Source organism: Macrotis lagotis, chromosome 1, assembly GCF_037893015.1.
Source record: "Macrotis lagotis isolate mMagLag1 chromosome 1, bilby.v1.9.chrom.fasta, whole genome shotgun sequence".
Taxonomy (NCBI): domain Eukaryota; kingdom Metazoa; phylum Chordata; class Mammalia; order Peramelemorphia; family Peramelidae; genus Macrotis; species Macrotis lagotis.
Genome location: NC_133658.1, coordinates 735,467,425 through 735,487,678, shown reverse-complemented (window position 1 = coordinate 735,487,678; position 20,254 = coordinate 735,467,425). Strand labels below are relative to the sequence as shown.

General features: G+C 35.3%; 1 protein-coding gene across 5 annotated transcripts in view; it reads right to left on the bottom strand.

The window, feature by feature from the left end:
• Positions 1–5,919: 5,919 nt before the first annotated feature.
• Positions 5,920–20,254, bottom strand: part of MTMR6 (myotubularin related protein 6) — a 53,841-nt gene continuing 39,506 nt past the window's right edge. For 3 of the 5 annotated variants that reach the window (XM_074216195.1, XM_074216193.1, XM_074216194.1), the window contains exons 10-15: positions 16,915–17,040; positions 14,902–14,951; positions 14,184–14,384; positions 12,581–12,712; positions 12,376–12,502; positions 5,920–8,974 (exon numbers count right to left, since the gene is read on the bottom strand). In XM_074216195.1, coding sequence (XP_074072296.1) covers positions 8,711–8,974; positions 12,376–12,502; positions 12,581–12,712; positions 14,184–14,384; positions 14,902–14,951; positions 16,915–17,040 — 900 coding nt within the window. In that variant the 3' untranslated portion in view covers positions 5,920–8,710. The remainder of the gene's footprint in view (positions 8,975–12,375; positions 12,503–12,580; positions 12,713–14,183; positions 14,385–14,901; positions 14,952–16,914; positions 17,041–20,254) is intronic. The other 2 variants (XM_074216197.1, XM_074216196.1) reach the window with 2 other exon arrangements.

Genomic DNA, 20,254 nt, shown 5'->3' with positions numbered 1-20,254 from the left:
CCCTTGTTATGACTTTATTAGGAAAATTTTTATCCTGAATTCCGAGTCGTACCAAGCATATGAGCCTAGAGAGATGAGGAATTGTCATAGGTGTAGGTTGTGGGTTGATGCTAATTGTTATAAAATAATATTGTGTTGTTGTGATGTTTGTGGTGTTGAAATAAGTTGAGTCACCACAAGGCTGACCTCATGAGGATCACATTAATTTTTTTGTTTCTTTAGATTAGAGCCTATTCCATTAGATTGTCAGTTCCTTGGAGGGCAAAGACTGTCTTTTGTACTTTTTGTATATAAAACATTTAGCACAGAGTTTGACAAATTGTTTTTGTCCTCAAATGAATGACTGAATTAGTAAGTAAATAGCCACATTAAGTCCTAAACAGTCTCATCTCTTTGGGCAAGGGACAATTATGTAACACCATTTAAAACAACAAAATTAAATCATTTATTTGGAAGTATTTGAGATAACTTAGCCTTTATTGACACCACCTTCTTCAGTTTCCTCTCCCTTCTGACTGATTCTTCCAGTGTTTTCTTTTACAGAGGGTAGAAACTGGATTTTTTGGCTCACTTCCCTCTGCATTTGCTGGTTTCCACTGCAGGGAACAAGATGCCCTTCTCAGGCAGGTTAAACTCATCACCTCCAATCTCATCACTGTGCTGCTAAGCCAAGCCTTGACTGAAACCACCACCCTCAGTCTTTTTCCCCTCTGATTGGAAGACTCGAGGAAGGAGTACCAAACTCTTTCCAGTGTTTTCCTTTGTAGAAGGAAGAAACTGAAATCATAGCTCATGCCACTTTGCATCTGCTGCTCTGCATGGTTTCATCTATATAGAAATAAGATATCTCTATGCAGAGTATCCCCCAGTGTCCCATCCCTTACTGCCACCACCTTCCTGCTGCCATTTGTAAATGTAGATTGTAAGCTCCTTGAAGGATTGTCTCTCTTTAGATTAATTGTATCCCAGTACTTCACACATAGTAGCTTAATAAATGTTTATTGAATTGGAGATGGACAATGGGGGAAGTGGGTAGAGTAGAGCTGATCTGTCATACTCATGCTTCTTCCTGGTCCACATCTACCAGAAGGCACACAAGGAGGTCAGAATGGAGCCTCCGATCCAGATAACGTGTGTTAAAGAGCACAATTGTTTTTATTTATATTTTGCCCAGAGTCAGGACTATAATCTATTTCCATAACCCAAGGACACCTGGATATATGATACAGTCTTGGCATGAATGTCACCTTATAACTGAGTTAAAGGCAGTTTCATAGTTACTACAGGATTCCATATGTAAAAGAAATAGTTGGGAGAGCTTCTGGGTATCTGAACTCTAGTTGCTAGTGGTGATTACCTGACTAACAGGGAATCAGGGACTTCATAGCTCCTTTTTAGAGCAGCAGATCAAAGTCTAGGGCAATATTAAGATGGCTTCTCCTGGCTCTCATGAACCATTTTCCTCTAGGCTGTGAGAGTAAAGATGAAGTGTAATTACCAGGATATACATGAAGTCCCTGTCAGGGTCAGCAAGATGCACAGAGGACAGAATGAAGAAGGGCATAACTTTCATAGACAGGCACACCATGACTGACCTTCATGATAATATCAGTTGGACAACCAGAGAGGCATATAAGGACAGCATAGTCTGGATGGCAATATGTATTAAAGGTTTCAAATACAATGTCATTTTTTTTTCTGTTGGCTCTGTGGTTGGGGAAAAAAACTGAAAAAAGAAAAGAAAAGAGCTCTGAACAGTGTGCCCTACAGGGACCACATGGAGTTTATCAGTATCAAATCTTCATGGTGTCCCAATGTTGACAATGTCATGTTCAATAGGGGTACCTCATAGTCCAGAACACCTCTTACTCTAGGTCACATCCTTCACTTAGCTATATTTCTGATCTATAAACACCAGGCATCATACCCTGATGTCTGGGTCCCCCAGCAATGGGATGACAGAGAACTTATCTGCCATAAAACTAGCTTTACCTTTTATAATCATTTTTTCTCATTTTTAATTAAAATTTTGCATTTAGTTCTGAGTTCTCCTCCTTCTTCCCTCCTCACTACCCAGTAATAATGCAAGTAAAACAAAACCCATTACAAATATGTATAGTCATACAAAATTAATCAACAGGGCAGCAAAATTATCATGGGGCCAATTTTGAGGTGGTAAGTTTGGGAAGTCTAGCATGTTTGGTAGCGCTCACAACCATCCTCAGATTCATTCTTAATTCTTCCTTCTTTCTTGTCTTCCTTATTTCCATGTCATTTCTCTGCACAAGAAGTTTCAATGACTCCCTCTTACCTCTGGGGTAAAACATACATTCCCTTGGCAGTTTTTCACAGGTTGGATTCAGTCTACCTTTCCAAGTACTTCATTTCGTTTCCCTTTACATTCTATGTTTCAGTCAAATGAATCTACTTGCTGATATCCCAGTCTATCTTCTCACCCTTGTTAACTTGCCCTCATTCTTGGAATGCATTCTCTCCTCACTTCTGTCTTTTGGAATACCTAGTTTCAGATTGAGTTCCTATGCCTGTCACCTTCTATGGACAATCTCTCCTGTTAACTTTTTTAAAAAATTTTTATTTAATTTAAGGCAATGGGATTAAGTTGATTTGTCAAAGTCCCACAGCTAGGAAATTATATGAGGCTGAATTTGAACTCAGGTCCTCCTGACTCTAGGGCTGGTGCTCTATCTACTATGCCATCTAGCTGCCCTCCTTCTCTCCTTGAAATTATATTGTAGGTGGTGGCTAGGTGGCACAGTGGATAAGAGCACCGGCCCTGGAGTCAGGAGGACCTGAGTTCAAATCCAGCCTCAGACACTTAAGAATTACCTAGCTGTGTGGCCTTGGGCAAGCCACTTAACCCCATTGCCCTGCAAAAAAAAAATTATATTGTATGTATGTTTTTAAATGTACATCCCACTGCCGAGTAATATGAAAGTTCTTTGAGCATGGAGATTGCCCCTCAACCCAATTTTGTCTGTCTTACCATAGTGCTTTGAACATAGGAGGCAAGTTGAATCCAAATGCCTACTGAGTAATTATATCAAGTGAAGTATTTCTGCTCCCAGTGATTATAAAGATCCCAAATATTCCTTGCCAACATTATAATTCTGGCATAAAGTCCTAGCATGCTATAAAGCTTCCTCAGTGAAAGACAACAATGCAAAAGGGGCTAACTGGCCACATTAAAAAAGACATTAAATAAATGACAAAATGGACATTCAAACAAATAACATTAGATAAAATAGTTGACCAAAATAGTTTCAGTCTATCTTTGTATGTATACATAAACACATATACATAAAATATTAATGAAAGTAGATGTAGGCTGTCAATGAGAAAACATCATCTCAATGGAGAACCCACATGATGATCTAATTTCATGATAGAACAATGTGACTACAAATGAAACTCAAATGAACGTGCCCCACAAAAATGATTTTATTTAAATAGATGGAGAAATAGGGAAATCAAATGAATGTGAACAAGACAGACAAAATAAAAATGGTTTTAGTGTAGAGTCTGGTCAGAGATGAATCTGAAACAAGATGTATTTGAAAACCAGGAAACCCACATGGGGGCCCACATACTAACTCCAAAGCAAGCAGCTGAGGTAGATTATGGTATGGCAGAGAAAAACGTTTGACCAAAGGCAGCAGGATCCTCTTTTGAGATATCTTGTAGGAAAGTCAAAGCTCTGGCTTTAATAGACTGATTCAGGTCTTGAATTCCTTGAGAACTTAACCGTACAGACACGAAAGCTCGAACAGAGGACATACAACAGAGACCTAGTGAGAGAGGGATTAACACTTTGCTTTACAATCCAGTGGTCTAAGAAATGGTCTCAAAATGAGATTAAAGATTTTGAAGCACTAAAACAAAAACTTTTTTCACAAATTCTCTTAATAGATGCCTCCTTGTCATCCTAAAGAAATATTAGAAGGGAACATAAAGGTAACACATGCAAAAGCTACAGTTGAATTATACTAACTCTGTCCATAATCACCCAATGAAACAGAATCAAGATAATCATTTCTACAGATTTTTAAATGTATATTTGAATATAAATTATAAATCAGTTTAGTATATAACATACAGCCAAGGATAATTCCTGCTATTATAATAACCAGTCACCTCAGGCAGGTAAAGAAATATGCTACTGAGCAGAGAAACCCCACTTGATAGATAATAACCTACCTAAACTTCAGTCACCTCCCCTGACCTTGAAGGAAAATAAGCTAGGTGGTGCTGTGGATGGAGCACTGGCCTTAAGAGTCAAGAGGGAGTTCAAATCCAGTCTCAGAAACTTGACACTTACTAGCTGTGTGACCCTGGGCAAATCACTTAACTCTGCCTCGCATCCAGGACCATCTCTAGCCAACATAATCTGGTCACTGGACCCAGATGACTCTGGAGGAGAAAGAGAGGCTGGTGACTTAGCACAGCACCACCTCACTCTAATTCAGTTCATGTACTCACTACTTGATGTCATGGTCTTCTTTGAGAACAAAGAACATCAGGCAGGTAGGGAAGGAGAGAAAGCAAAACAAGCCAAAAATTCAGCACTCTGGTACCAAGCATTAGTTTTGAGGTTTCTCTCCCCTCTTTTATACTTCTCAGACTAGGTTTTTTCCCCCCTTCCTTCCCCCTTTCCTATCATGATTGTTAATAGCAGATAGATATCTACTAGTTTTCCAACTTCTTTTAACCTTCATTTTAAATCTATTTTTAAAGAACTGCCCTAAATATAACCGATTATTATTTTCCACAATAATCCTGCTACTACAAAATCCCCAGGCTCCAAGTGTTGAGGTAATTTTAAAACTAAGATATGGTGCTAAAAGGGATATGAAAGTTGTAGCAATATGAACCACTTGCTCAGAAAAGGAACTGGTCAACTTTGAACTGGGAAATTTAGTGATCTCATCTCCATAGCAAAGATATTAATAACCTATATTACTTCAACTATTACTATGATTTTATATTACCACCTTTATTACAGAATGCTTTTACAGATATAATTTTATCATATTCCACTTGTAAAATTATCCCATTGTGGAAACTGAGGTACAAGAGGTTAACTTGCCTGTCTCAGTGATTTCATGGTGTTATCCAAGACTTAATTTCCATTCATTCCTTCTACTTACCAGATAAATCCTGTCTCTTCATAATATACCTGGTTCTTGATGGTTTAGGTACAAGTGTGTAAAGGTTGAATTAAATAATTTCTTAAGTTGCTTTCACACTACTGTTCCATTAGAAACCAGGAGGGATGGGAATTCAGGGAAGACTGGAGGGATTTGCATGAACTGATGCTGAGGGAGATGATAAGCAGAACCAGAAAAACACTGTACACCCTAACAGTAACATGGGGATGATGTTCAACCTTGATGGACTTGCTCATTCCATCAGTGTCACAATCAGTGGCAGTTTCAGGCTCTGTGATAGAGGATACCATCTATATCCAGAGAAAGAATTGTGGAGCTTGAACAAAGACCAAAGACTATTATCTTCAATTTAAGAAAAAAAAATGTTACCTTATTATGTAACTTTGCTATCTCTTATACTTTTTTTTCTAGGTTTTTGCAAGGCAATGGGGTTAAGTGACTTGCCCAAGGCCACACAGTGTCTGGGGCCAGATTTGAACTCAGGTACTCCTGACTCAAGGGCCGGTGCTCTATCCATTGCACCACCTAGCCGCCCCACTATCTCTTATACTTTATTTTTTTTCCTTGAGGATATGATTTCTCTCTCTTATCACATTCAATTTGGATCAATGTATACCATGGAAACAGTGTATAAATTGCCTTCTTGGGGGGGGGGGGAAGCAAGATCGGGGGGGGGGGGAATCGTAAAACTCAAAATAAATACAATCTTTATTTTATTTTTTTAGGTTTTTTGCAAGGCAAATGGAGTTAAATGGTTTGCTCAAGGCCACACAGCTAGATAATTATTAAGTGTCTGAGACTGGATTTGAACCCAGGTATGCCTGACTCCAAGGGCTGATGCTTTATCCACTGCGCCACCTAGCCGCCCCATAAAATCTTTGCAAAAAAAGTTGCTTCCAGTTACATGTTATGGCCTTCAGAATGTCATCATAAATTTTTTTTAGAACACATGTAATTAAAAAATGAGATAGGCTTGTCCTGCAGCAAGAGTGAAAGATGCCAGATAGGTTGCAATTATCTCCACAGATGTTTATGGAAAAAGATGGGTAAGAATCACTCAGGATTGGGGTGGCTAGGTGGCCAAGCACACCTAACAGCGTTAAAAATCCTTATCTACCATTAAAATCAATAAAGGTGAAGAGAACATGAACAGAGAACCATCTCTTCCTGAATCTTTAATTGGCTCTTATTGTTTCTTATGTTAACATACATGGGGGAAAGGGAATGGCACACAATGGCACTTTTATTAAAAAGAAAAGATTACAAAATAGAATATATACATTTTATTAACTCTACATAATATATATGAAATAATATACATGTTATGATTACCACAAACATGGAATGTAAAGATAATTTTACAAGATATATACACAATCTCCTTTTACCAACATTTACTTTGTAGGACACTGTGAATGCTAAGTGACTTCTATGTATATACTTCTCAGTTTAAAGATTAAAATAATAAACCAGTAAATGAATACAAGAAATTTGCCATTGAAGATTTTGATACCCAAATCAGCAAGTAACAAGGCACTAAAGTTTCCCTTTGTTAATGGATAAAAAAATGACTACACACCCTGTCCTGACACTTGGGAGTTGGAACAGAGAAGAGATTGCTCACAGACAAACTGAACATGCAGTATTTTTGCTAGAGTTTACAAAGGAGTACTCTTATTATGTAATATACTCTGGAAAGACATTTAGGAATTACATAATAAACTGTCCTACAAAATAAGGCTTTTTTCCTTTTGAAAAACTTAGCTGCTTCTGAAAGGTCAAAACCATCAAATAGATTTAGGAGTAGGAGAAAGAATGAGGTTTCCTATATAGTTTTCCCAACACTCCTCAATTTTAAGTTGTGCCACCCGGATTACTCCAATTTTGAGCATCTTAATTAGCTAAGATTAGCAAATGTATGTGATCATGCTTTTCTGAAGGGCTGAAATAAACCTGTAATGGTGGATAGATGACAACTCATACTATTTTTTCCACATCACAAGATACACATTGTAAGAACCATAACCAGCTTCTAATTTCTGTGCTTGTACCACAATACAAAATAAGGCATCTATCATTTGTTAGTAGTGAAGTTCTGAAAACCATTTTCCCCTTCTACTTGGACACAGAGTGATGATTATATGAAGCACATAAAGGCTAGCAATAGGATATACTAAAAGAGATTTTTTTTATTTTTTAGTTATGAGTGAACTCTCAAAAATCTTACCAAAGAAACTTTTCAGAATCTGTTATTAGTCTTTTCCAACTGTTTTCCCTCTCCTCATTAAAAAGAGAAGAAAAAACATCCTATATATTAGTGAAGTATTTTTTGAAAATCATGCTTTTTAAGCAAAAACCAAAGCTGCCTGTACCTCTTGTTTTGTTGTTAAAAGTTTTTATTTTAACTTTGAAGCTAGACAAACTAACAGCAGAACATTGAGGAATAAGGTCTTTCTTCACTCAAAGTCTATAATGTGCTTTTCATTACTTCTTTAAAGAATAAAATATATTATAGGGCACTGTTTATATTTTTATTTGTTCTTTATACCTCACATATTGTTATCAAAGGAAGAAAATTCACCACAGCAAGCTGATAATTCATGAAATGCAATAATTGATATATACAAGCCACAGTCTTAAATATCCTGGCACATGCACTTGAAACCAATGATCTATATTATAACATGTAAGTGATCTAAAGTGGTATTATATAAAATAAGAGGAATGGAAGAATCTTCAATTTTTACTAAATTTTAGATTTAACACAATTGTAATTCTTAAACTGTTCAGCCATGGAGACTTACAATATTCTATATTCACATAAAAGTTTTTAACAAAACAAGGCTCCCATTGCTGTCCAATCCCTCCTAAAAGCAATATACACATACACACACACACACACACACACACACACACACATATACACATACATATACACATACATATATATATATATATATATATATATATATACATATATATATATATATGTATATGTAAGCTATAAAAATGAAAGGGGAAGACAAAATTGAAAACTTGTATTAAGGCCCTGTTCAGAATATTTAACATGGCACTTCAGCATTAAATATCAATATTTGACAAATTCTGTGGGAATCTATTTTTGTGGACTTCTATGTGTCACTTCCATGAGTAAGATCATTTTGTTGATTTTCCCCCCAATTAAAATTAAGATTATTCATGTTCACAAGAACACAAGGTCATCTAGCTAAAACAAACATATACATCATAAACTAACATCAATTTTCAAGGTTACAGTGCAAATTGCATTTTTATTAATATCCTCCACAAAATCTTTCATTTCTTTTTATCACAAATGTCATCCTTTTCTAAAAATGAAATCAGACTAATGAATTCCCCTCAAGAGAATTGTTTGCATGCTGCTGGATTCTAAAACCTAATATTAGATAAATCAGCTTTCGATCATACAGCACAGACCCATCCTTAACAATAATCCATCTCCTGTATTTCAGTCTGTACAAAAAGAAATAATTTCACTATGATAATTAACAGGTCATCCTTGCTACTCCATACTCCAAACTGACAACTGCAGGTTCAGTTTTAGAAAACTCTTCTGTATATTCACTATAGCGATTGTCTGCTGTGTTGCTGCCCTCTATAGTTCGAACAGCATCATTCACAGGTAACAGGGTCTGCTCCTTCTTAAAACACAGGGAAGGTTTGAGGGCTGGAGAGTCAGGATGGATAGAGAGCAATGATTCCTTGTTGAGAACTGTATCGGTTTGCCTGTTTTTCTGGTGTTTGATTTTCTAAAACAAATTCAAATTTGAAAAATTACTAAGAGGCTTTTAAGTCCATATATATGTATGTATATATACATATTACTCAATTTAAAATCCTTGTTAACATTAATAAAAACAAATTCAAATAAATACGACATCATTTTAAATACCAGTTGTTTAAACATATTTTCATTAGGTTACAGTTTTAGAGTTATTTTTTTATCAATTTTATCAATCAACAGACAATACATGAAGGAAATCACTTAATTTTACTCTCACACATGATACAAATATGTATCCATTACTCAGAAAAATGTACCTCTCTCTACTGTAGATTCTTGCATTTCTCATACCCAATTTTTTATTTATAACAAAAAAATTAAGATACTTATAACATGATAAAATATTAATATTGTCTATGAAACTTTTCCTGATTTCTCCAATGGCCAGTGCCCCTAATAACTTAAGTCTTTATACACACACATACACACACACACACATTTATATATGCATACACATAAGATATAGATATATATATATAGATATATATATATATTTATAACAAAAAAGACAAGGACATATATATGTCCTTGTCTTTCTTGTTAGAACAGATTGTTCCATTCTTCACATCTTTATCTTCAGCAACTAGCATAGTTTCTGATGAATAGTAAGTGCTTAATAAACACTTGATCGTTGATTGATTCTTCTTATGTAAAAAAAAGAATAAAATTAACTAGAAAAGCTGGTTGTGGTATAATTTCTGTCAGTTTAGTTATGAATTATAACATAAAATGTTATTTCTAACAATTAGCCCAATAACATCACTAAAATATATTTATATTCAACCCAAATCCATATTTCTTTTATGATTTAACTCAATAAATATATGTACTAAGTATCAGGCACTAAGAATATAGAGACAAAAACAAAACAGTCCCTCTCCCCTCAAAAAGCTTATGTTCTACTGGGGTGACACAACATATATACTAATAAGCAAGTCCAAAAAAACTGTTTAAGAGCAAGAGAGTTAAGATGATAAAAAAGTCTAAACAAGGAGCTGACACTCAAATTGTCCTTTGAAGAAAGTCTCACAAGGGTGAGAATCTTCATAAACTTGCTTACATAAATTATTCTTATTGTATATAAAGATTCAATTATGGTCTTCCCTATTATTGTTTGCTATGTTCATATGATTGAATTTTAAAGTCTTCAAACTGGAGGCCCAATAAACTTGTCTGATTCCTGTAAAATTCTGATAGCAAATCATTTGACAAAGAATGTCATACAATTCTTCCAGAGAACATGGAGAGATATGGGCTAGAGATAAGAAAATTAGATAAATTTAAACTTGGCTGAAGTAGCCATTAATGGTTCAATGACATCTTGGTAAGAAGTCTCCTGAGAGTCCACAAGGGATCAAAGCTCAACACTCTGATTAATTTTTTAAAATATATGTTCAGAGAGACATAAGTGGCCAATGCATCCTTTCTAATTAATATTCTTTGATTCTATGTACATTTTTATCTACAACTTAAAGGGATGACATGATCATCAAATTTTCAGATAATATAAAGTTGTGAGGGACAGTTAATACATTCTGTAAAAGAATCAGGATCCAAAAAGATCATGACAGGCTAGAATACTGGACTAAATTCAATAAGATCAAATTCAATAGGAATAGACATAACTTCTTATAAATCACCTTCACAAGTGCCAGGATGGGCAGCAGTCTATCTGAAAGTGATCCTAGAATTTTAATGGGCACCAAGTCCAATGACTCAAGATGTGTGCTAACAAAAAAACATTTTTTTTAGGTTTTTGCAAGGTAAATGGGGTTAAGTGGCTTGCCCAAGGCCACACAGCTAGGTAATAGATTATTATTAAGTGTCTGAGGCCAGATTTGAACTCAGGTATTCCTGACTCCGGGGCAGGTGCTCCATCCACTGTGCCACCTAGCTGCCCTCACCAAATTTTTTTTTTAAAGTTAATATGCTCCAGTGCCCATAAGGCAATGAACTCTTCCTTAAGCTTTCCCATTTTGATTTCCTCCCTCTGAACTCTGCTATAGCCAGACAAAACCTGGACTAGAGTCAGGGCCAGGTGACATAGTTTAAGAAGGGAATTGACAAACTAGAGAATGTTCAGAGGGAAGAAATCAAAACGGGAATGAGCCTGGAATCTGTGTTATATGGGAAGATCTGAAGGAACAGGGTATGTTAAGTCTGAAGAAAGGAGAAAATTGATAAGGGACATGAAAGCTACTTCCAACTATCTGAGAGCTGCCAAGTAGATGAGGGATTGGATTTGTTTGTTCAGCACCACAAAGCAAAACAAGTAAAAATAATTGGAAGCTGTTAAGAGGCAAATTTTGGCCTGTAATACCTGGAGTCAGTCATAATTGGAATGAACTGCCTTTGGAAGTAGTGGATTCCTCTTCATTAGAGGTCTTTAAATAGAACCAATGTGAAAAAGATTAATTCTCTAAAAAATGTTCAGAGAGAGCCATAGGTGGCCAATGCATCCTTTCTAATTAAAATTCTTTGATTCTATGTATTTTCCTTAGAATGGAACGAAGAGGGGGCGGCTAGGTGGCACAGTGGATAGAGCACTGGCCCTGGATTCAGGAGTACCTGAGTTCAAATCTGGCCTCAGACACTTAATAATTACCTAGCTGTGTGGCCTTGGGCAAGCCACTTAATCCCCTTGCCTTGCAAAAACCTAAAAAAAAAAAAACAAAAAAAAAAAAAACAAGAATGGAATGAAGAGGGAAAAAAAATCCTAAAAAGATAAATTGCAATTTTCAATTACCTGAATTCCTTTCTAGACTCACCTTCTGAAATACTAACATGTTCCTTTTTGCTATCTTTTGATGCCCTCACCCTAGGAGTCATAAATTTTCACTGTGGCATCACCCTCTGGAGAAAATTTTTAAGTGTGGTACACAGACTAATCTATATGAGATGGTTTCTGAGGGATATTGTCTAGGCAAAGTCCTCCTCGGTAAATGGTACATCACAGAGATTTTCATCAAATGTCCTATTTAGTTTTTCCTGATTTTAACAATCTACTTTCTCCTTTTGGGTTACAGAAGGCACAAAAGATAAAATAACTATATAAATGATACAAACTACTTTCTTTAAAGAAAGGAAATGAAGGAGCAACTAGGTGGAGCAGTGAAGAGAGCACCAGCCCTGGCATCAGGAGGACCTGAGTTCAAATTTGACCTCAGACACTTCATAATTACCTAGCTGTGTGACCTTGGGCAAGTCACTTAAACCCATTGCCTTAAAATAAATAAAATTTTTAAAAAAGAAAGGAAATGGAGGTTAGTTTGTGATAATATTACTGATTTAAAAAAACTAACAATTGGTTAAAAGAGTAAAGAACTTAACAGTTCAAACTAACATTATGTTTTTCAGAATACTCACATATTCTAGTTCTTTTATTTCTTTCTCTAGTTGTTTGTTCTGATCATTCATATTCATAATCAGCTTAAATATAGACTGTCTAGGATGCATTGTTCGATCAAATTGATGGTACATATTTCTCCAAAACCTCAAAAAAAACCACAATTATTTTAATGAATCATCTTCATAGGAGAAAAATATGTAGATGCTAAGTATGTCTACTTACTTAAAATTGAAAGGCACTGTATTAGGTTCCAATACTGCAAATTTCTGAGAAGTGGGATTGTAGAAAGGATTTAAATACTTTTCTTGATCATCCAAAAGAAAGGGCCACAAGGAATAAGTCTTCTCTTTCAACCTTAACATTATCAGAACAAGAAAATTCTCAAATGCAGATCAAAGATATACTATTCATTTTACTTCAATATTGTGATTCATGCCTTTTACACTTCTTCTATGCTCTTAACATAACAAAGCAAACCCACATGTAGATTACTTAAAAGGAAATGAGAACACCTTAAGCCCTGGCTGGGATGGAGTTTTAAATAACTCAGCAGATTAGAAATCCTGAAGTTCTTTTTCTATACTTTATCTCTATTATCCAATCTGTCATCAAGAAATATAAATCACCTCTTTTAAATAATTCAGCTTCTATTTAAATATTTAACTTTCTCAATCTCCATTCCCCACTCACAAAATTAAGTATAGACCTTTGTCATTTCACACTTATCTATTGTAGGAAATTCCTTGCTAGCTACTGGCAACTTTTGTACTTTTGTCTTTCCATTCCTCCAATCATCCATTTAACATTTATCTTTATAGATAAAATACTGTATTGAGAGTAAAGAGTAAGATAGTAGGATATTGCTCCCAGATTAATCTTCCTTACTCTGCTTTACAGCACTTTCCCACCCAAGAACCTCTAACCATTCCCTACAGCTTACACGGAGGTTAACAGTGTTTCTGTATGATTTTTAAGGTCCTCCATAAGGACCTCTTTGTAAAACTCTCAGGTTCCACCAACTTCCTTTGTTAAGTTACTATACTTAAAATACTATTTAAGAACTGGGGATCTATACTGGAGAAGAAACAAGTTCCCACATTCTTGACTCTTTTAAGTTCTACATGAGGGAAGAAAAGCGAGATAAAAGGATAATTTCCTGGTTCAAACATTACCACTAAGTAGTGAAATGAGCCTGCAAGTCACAAAGTTTCTGTGCCTATTTTTCAAGTGAAAAAACAAAGAAATCAAACTGAATAAACTGTGAGATTTAAAATTACATATTTCTACACAGACTCTGAACAAATCTGTGACTATTATGATGGTTAAACATTCTCAAACATTTCTAATTTTATTTTTCTTTCACAAAATTATTTGTTTGGAATTATGAGGAAATGTACTTATTTCCTTACCTTTAATACCCAATAGTTCAATATTTTATCAAATTTTCTTGTGGTGGCTAGGTGGCATAGTAGATAAAAGCACTAGCCCTGGAGTCAGGAGTACCTGGGTTCAAATCTGGTCTTAATAATTACCTAGCTGTGTGGCCTTGGGCAAGCCACTTAACCCTGTTTGCCTTGCAAAAAAAAAATTTTTTTCTCCCCCCCCCCCCAATTTAGTCCAGTGAATTTTATCAATGACTCATCTGAATAGAGGAAGGTGCTTCAAGAACAGAGAAAGGACTAGACACACAGAGAAAGGACTAGAAACCAGATCTTTATAAATGCAAATCCTGGGCTCTTTCTACTATCTCACAATAACTCTACAGCTATTTGTTCTCAGCTTGTAGAATTTTTTGTAAAAACCCATTTAAAATAAATAATCTTACTTGAGACCTTCTCTTTCCTTCTGACAATTCCCAAGGAAGTTTCCAAACTGGCATGAATGAACATGCTCGTGGATCTGAAGAAGAAATGCTTCATTGTACTCAAAAGCTTGTGGAAATTGTTCTGTCAAATGCCACACACATTCCAAAAACTGAGTAAATACTGGTGAAACTTCCTTTGGGTCTCCATCCAAATGGCCACACCTATATATATATATATATGTCCCCCAAAACAAAAAACTTTTAAATGTTTATGAAAGAAATTCATCAATTAAGTTTTTTATAAACTGTAAACATAAAAAGTTCAAACAATTCTGTTATAATGGCATATGAGAACTGGAATTAATTTACCTGGGATAAGGTATATACATTTAATAACAATAACACTTGAGATAATGTTGCAAATACATTTCAACCATAATATAACAGACCAAAATGTCTGCTGCATTCAAATACTAAACACTAAAACTTGTATTAAATATTCAAATTTAATTTTTAACATACCAATTAGTCATTAAAATAAATACATCTTGAAACCTGAGAGCAATTTATTCTGGTAGGAAAAATATTAACTTTCACATAGATAATAACATAACTTATAATAGCATTGGTACTTCAAGATATAGTGCTCTCTGCCATTAGACACATTTTAGTTCAAATATACTGTACAATGTTTTAAAAGACTTAAAGTTGTTAATCAAATTTTACAACTATCCTGTACCTATCTGAAAATTTATGTCCAAAGGAGATCCAGTCCTTCTCTATCAAAACCTAGAAGAAAAAGAAATTATCAAGTCATTTCAAAAAAACTGCCTTTTAATCTACTCTGAATGATCAAAACATATTATCCTAAATACAGCATCAGGTCTTATATCTTAAGCTATAGAGTCGAATTCTAATATTTTCTTAACTCTAACATTACCTTTTCCCATATTACAATTTATAGATCTTGCTAGCTTCATCTATCACACTATAATAAAATTGACAAGACAGTTATTTCCTGTTAATCTTTAATAATAATAGCAGTTGGCATTAACACAAAAAAAGCAGCTTAGAAAATACTGATAAGATTTATTTTAACAATTAAACTGAAGTTCAATATAACAAGTGAATCCAAATGTCACTATCAACTAATTTAATGAGCTCCTATTTTGTTGATTATAGACCTAAAAAGGCTTTACAAAATAAAAGGGCAGCTAGATGGTACAGGGGGATAGAGTATCGTCCTGGAGTCAGGAGGACTTGAGTTCAAATCTGCCCTCAGACACTTGACACTTACTAGCTGTGTAACCTTGGTCAAGTCACTAAACCATGATTACCTCATATTCAGGGCCATCTCTAGTTGTCCTGATTCATATCTGGCAACTGGACCCAGATGGCTCTGAAGGAGAAAGTGAGGCTGGTGACTTAGCACAGCACTCCCTCTCTCATCCAATTCATGTGCTTGTCATGACATCACCTCCCTGATATCATCTTCTTAGAGAATGAAGGACAGCATTAAACTAAAAATATGTTGCAGTCTCTGCTCAAGGAATTTTTCAGGTTAAAAAAAAAGAATAGAAAGAAACACAAATCCAAGTTTATGTAAATTTGGAATGAATTATTTTTTTTTATAACTCAAGTAGTTTTCATCAGAGGATTCACAAGAGGATTTAAGACAGTTTTAAAGGATATAAATAATGAGAATGGTAAGAAGACATTTAGCTTCCTTTGATGAATTCATCACTTGGCCCAGATTGGTCAATGTGACTGATGAATTACTGTTAGTGATTTCTGAAAAACCATGAAAAATGGGAACAATACCACAAGTCTGGAAAAAAAGCACATATTGTCCCAATTTTCAAAAAAAAGGTAAGAGAATAAAACCTATATAAGTCAGTGAGCTTGACTTCTGATTTCCTGGGTGCCAGAAATGATTATTAATAACCAATATTATGGGGAGATTCAAAGCTCCTCCCTTCTTCCAAAGTCCTAGTTTTAAGTTTGGGTTTCTTGAAGGACTTTACTGATAACTCAGATTTCCTGAGATTGCACTGAGGCTCAGATCTTAGTCCAAAGTGGCAAGAAATTTAATCTAGGCTAAGCTCACTGACATAAATAGGCAATTTTCAGACAAAGAAATCAAAACTATCTATAGGAAAAATACTCTAAATAATTGTTGATTAGACAAATGTAAGTTAAAATAACTGAGGTACCATCTCACACCTATCAGATTAGCTAAAAATGTCAAAAATGGAAAATAACAAATGTTGGAGGAGATGTGGGAGAACTGGAACACTACTGTGAACTGATTCAACTATTCTGGACAGCAATTTGGAATTGTGTCCTGAAGGCTATAAAACTGCATATCCTTGGACCTAGCAATACCACAACTAATCAATATCCTAAAGAGATTTTTAAAAAAAATTCAAAGGGAGGGAGGGGGCAGGACCTACAAAATTATTTATAGTAATTACTTCTTGGTGGCAAAGATTTGGAATTTGAGGGGATGCCCATCAACTGGGGACTAGCTAAACAGGCTATGGTCAGGTTTAATCATTTTCATTTGTTAAAAGATAGCAATGTGTAATCTTTTATAAGCAATTCTAACTTAGCAGAGTATAAGAAAAATAATTTTCAAAAAAGAAAATTCTAACACATTCTCAATTAATTTTACAAAGTCACAAAATGGTATTTTGTATATATTATGCTACCAATGAAAAACCTTCATAATGAAAGTCAAATAAATCCTCACCATAAATCCCTTGATTGTTCTGTAATAGGAATCCAATAAGAGAGCACCAAGGGAACAAACTTGAGAGGTCCGGTCCCAACCATCAGAGCAATGTACCAGCACACTTGCACTTTCAACCACTATTGCCTAAAAATAGAAAACATATCTGTATATACCAGGAGAAAGCATTTTAGTTGAATCACTACACTTAACTAATTACAAACTTATAAAATATTATTTAGCAAGGTACAAGCTTATAAAATATTATTTAGCAAGGTCAACTGAAAAGGTAATATTTGTCACAGTGTTCTATACTGAATTCATTTAGAAAATGTTACTTGGGCTGACTAGGTGGCGTAGTGGATAGAGCACCGGCCCTGGAGTCAGTAGTACCTGAGTTCAAATCTGGCCTCAGACACTTAATAATTACCTAGCTGTGTGGCCTTGGACAAGCCACTTAACCCCATTTGCCTTACAAAAACCTAAAAAAAAAAAATATTTCATATATGTGTATATATATATATATATATATATATATATACATATATAAATATATATATATATATAAACACCTCAGTGTCACAGATATAAACAAAGCTTCTAAAAAGTTTTAAGTAATTCTGAAAACAAAAATTCCAGAGGGCTAATGCATCACTCAATCAACAAGTTCTCATTAAACTACTTATTATGTGCCATGAAACATGTTAAGTGCATTCCAGGAATGGGAGACATTGCAAAGGCATGGAGACAGAAGGAAGAATACTATATATGAGGAAAAGTAATTACACCAGTAACATTAAGCACTAACATCCATGAAAGGGCATAATGTACAGTAAGGCTGAAAATGTACACTGAAGCTAGACTATTATGAGATTTAAATGCCAAAGAAAAGTTTTTATTTGATCCTACAGATACTAGGAAGTTAATAAACTTTTTTTAAAAGCAGAGAATGTTATGGCCTTATCTCTTTGTTGGTCAATTGTTTCAGTCATATCTGATTCTTCATGACCCCTTGGAGACTTTCTTGAAAGGGATCTTGGAGTGGTTTGCGATTTCATTTTCCAGCTCATTTTACAAAGGGTAGCTAGGTGGCATAGTGGATACTGGCCTTGGAATCAGGGGTTCGAATTTAGCCTAAGACACCTGTCACTTACTAGTTGTGTGACCTTGGGCAAGTCACTTTACTCTGATTGACCAGCATACAGGGCCATCTTCAGTAGTCCAGATTCATAACTGACCACTGGACCCAGATAGGTCTGGAAGAGAAACTGAGGCTGGTGACTTAGCACAGCATCCCCTCACTCAAAATCAATTCATGTGCTTCACCTCTCTAATATCATGATCTTCTTCAAGAATGAAGGAAAGGGGAAGCTAGGTGGTGCAGTGCATAGAGCATCAGCCCTGGAGTCAGGAGGACCTGAGTTCAAATCCGGCCTCAGACACTTAAGAATTACCTACCTGGTGGCCTTGGGCAAGGCACTTAACCCCATTGCCTTGCAAAAAAAAAAAAAGAATGAAGGACAAACATCATTTTACAAATGAGGAAACTGATATAAACAGAGTTAAGTGACTTGTCCAGTTTATGAGAACTAAGAAGTATCTGAGCTGGATCTGAACTAAGGTCTTCCTGAGCACAGGTCTAGTATTCTGTTCACTGTGCCATCCAGCTACCCTGGTCAAGAGGGCATAAAATGGATGATAACCCAGGAAAAGAGACTGAGACAGAGTAGTAAAAACATGAATAAACATTGTAACAAAAAACAGGAAAGAAGTGAGCATGCAGGAAGAAAAACAGTGGTCAATTTGGGAGAACTATGCAAATAAAAGTTTTAGCTGAATGGGGGTAGATCTTCCTAAGAGATCATTCATGGTGAGTGGGCTGTTACAGGATGAGGGGGCTGTTACAGGGTGAGGAAACCAAGCCCTGAGGGAAATTCCAGGATGAGTCAGCCAAATGGAAGTGTAAAGTTAGAATTAGGACCAGAAGGAGAATGATTATATGTTAAACTTGCATTTGTACTAAAGGAAAAGAAGGCCTGGATTCAAGATCTGTGTCCCAAACCAGATTTATTAGAGGACATTCTCTGAGTAAACCAGAGATGGGTGTAGACATATGAGTGCAACAACCTTTCAAACTGGTGTTCATAAGGGAGTGACGTGATGTGGTAACTCTTCAATGATGAATTTCTGTCTTACCCTTTTTGTATAGGAAAGTCCTAACAACATGGTAGAGTGGTTCCCTAATTTTTGAGAGCTAGTATGGTGATAGGGCACTTGGTTCAAATCCTGCCTCCTCAGCTGTGAGATCCTGGTTTAAATCTGATGGACCTCAATATTCTCCTATATAAAATTAGGCAATTAGACCTGAGGATTTCTAAGGTCCCTTCCAGGTTCTCCATTTTTTTTCTTGGCAAGGCAATGGGGTTAAGTGATTTGCCCAAGGTCACACAGCTAAGTAAGTATTAAGTGTCTGAGGCCCAATTTGAACTTAGGTCCTCCTGACTTCAGGGCCAGAGCTTTATCCACTGTGCCACCTAGCTGCCCCCCAAGTCCTCCATTTTTTACTATTTCAAGAACTATTAAAAAAGGTTGTACACATGGCAGAGAGAAAATTTACTTACAATAATATTTATAAAGTCTTTTTCTTCCTAGCGGCTGACAATGCTAAATAGAATATTCTACATTTATTATTGAAATCTCAGGAAGAAGGGGAAAGGTAAAAAGTCACAGACTTGCCCAAGATCATACAAATAATCAACAGTACAACCTGCTTAACAACCCAGGATTCATTTCCAATCCACAAAATTATTGGATCACCTCTACAGTTCAAACTGCTGACCAAAGACATATAACTTTCTCAATGCAAATCAAGAGTAGCTATATAACACAATAAAATGAATGATAAACCATTAAACCTAAAAACATCCTTGCTCTGTCCCTTGACATAAAACAAGCAAGTGAAATTATTTTTCTTTTATCATTATTATAAATATAAAATATGGGAAGAAAAATTTGGTAATAATTGTATGTGGTCATTTTAAACTATTTTCACTGGCAAAACTTATGATTTACAAGCCTTCCTTGAATTCAGTACTCATGATGCATATAGATCTTATAATTAGGACAAGTAAAATAACAAGAATGCTTCCTAAAACTCCACAAAAATCTAAGTTAATATTTGTTTTCCTTTGACTTACATTCTTCATGATAGTGCTTACCAAGACTTTGAAATAAATTATGGTTTGAGAGCACTGTTCTTTGGAAAGAGTTAGGGAATTACTAGATAAGAAGAATGTAAAGTTCTACTTTCAATAACACTATACTGTGGATACTATTCCTGATGTTGCAGATTTATTTTCTA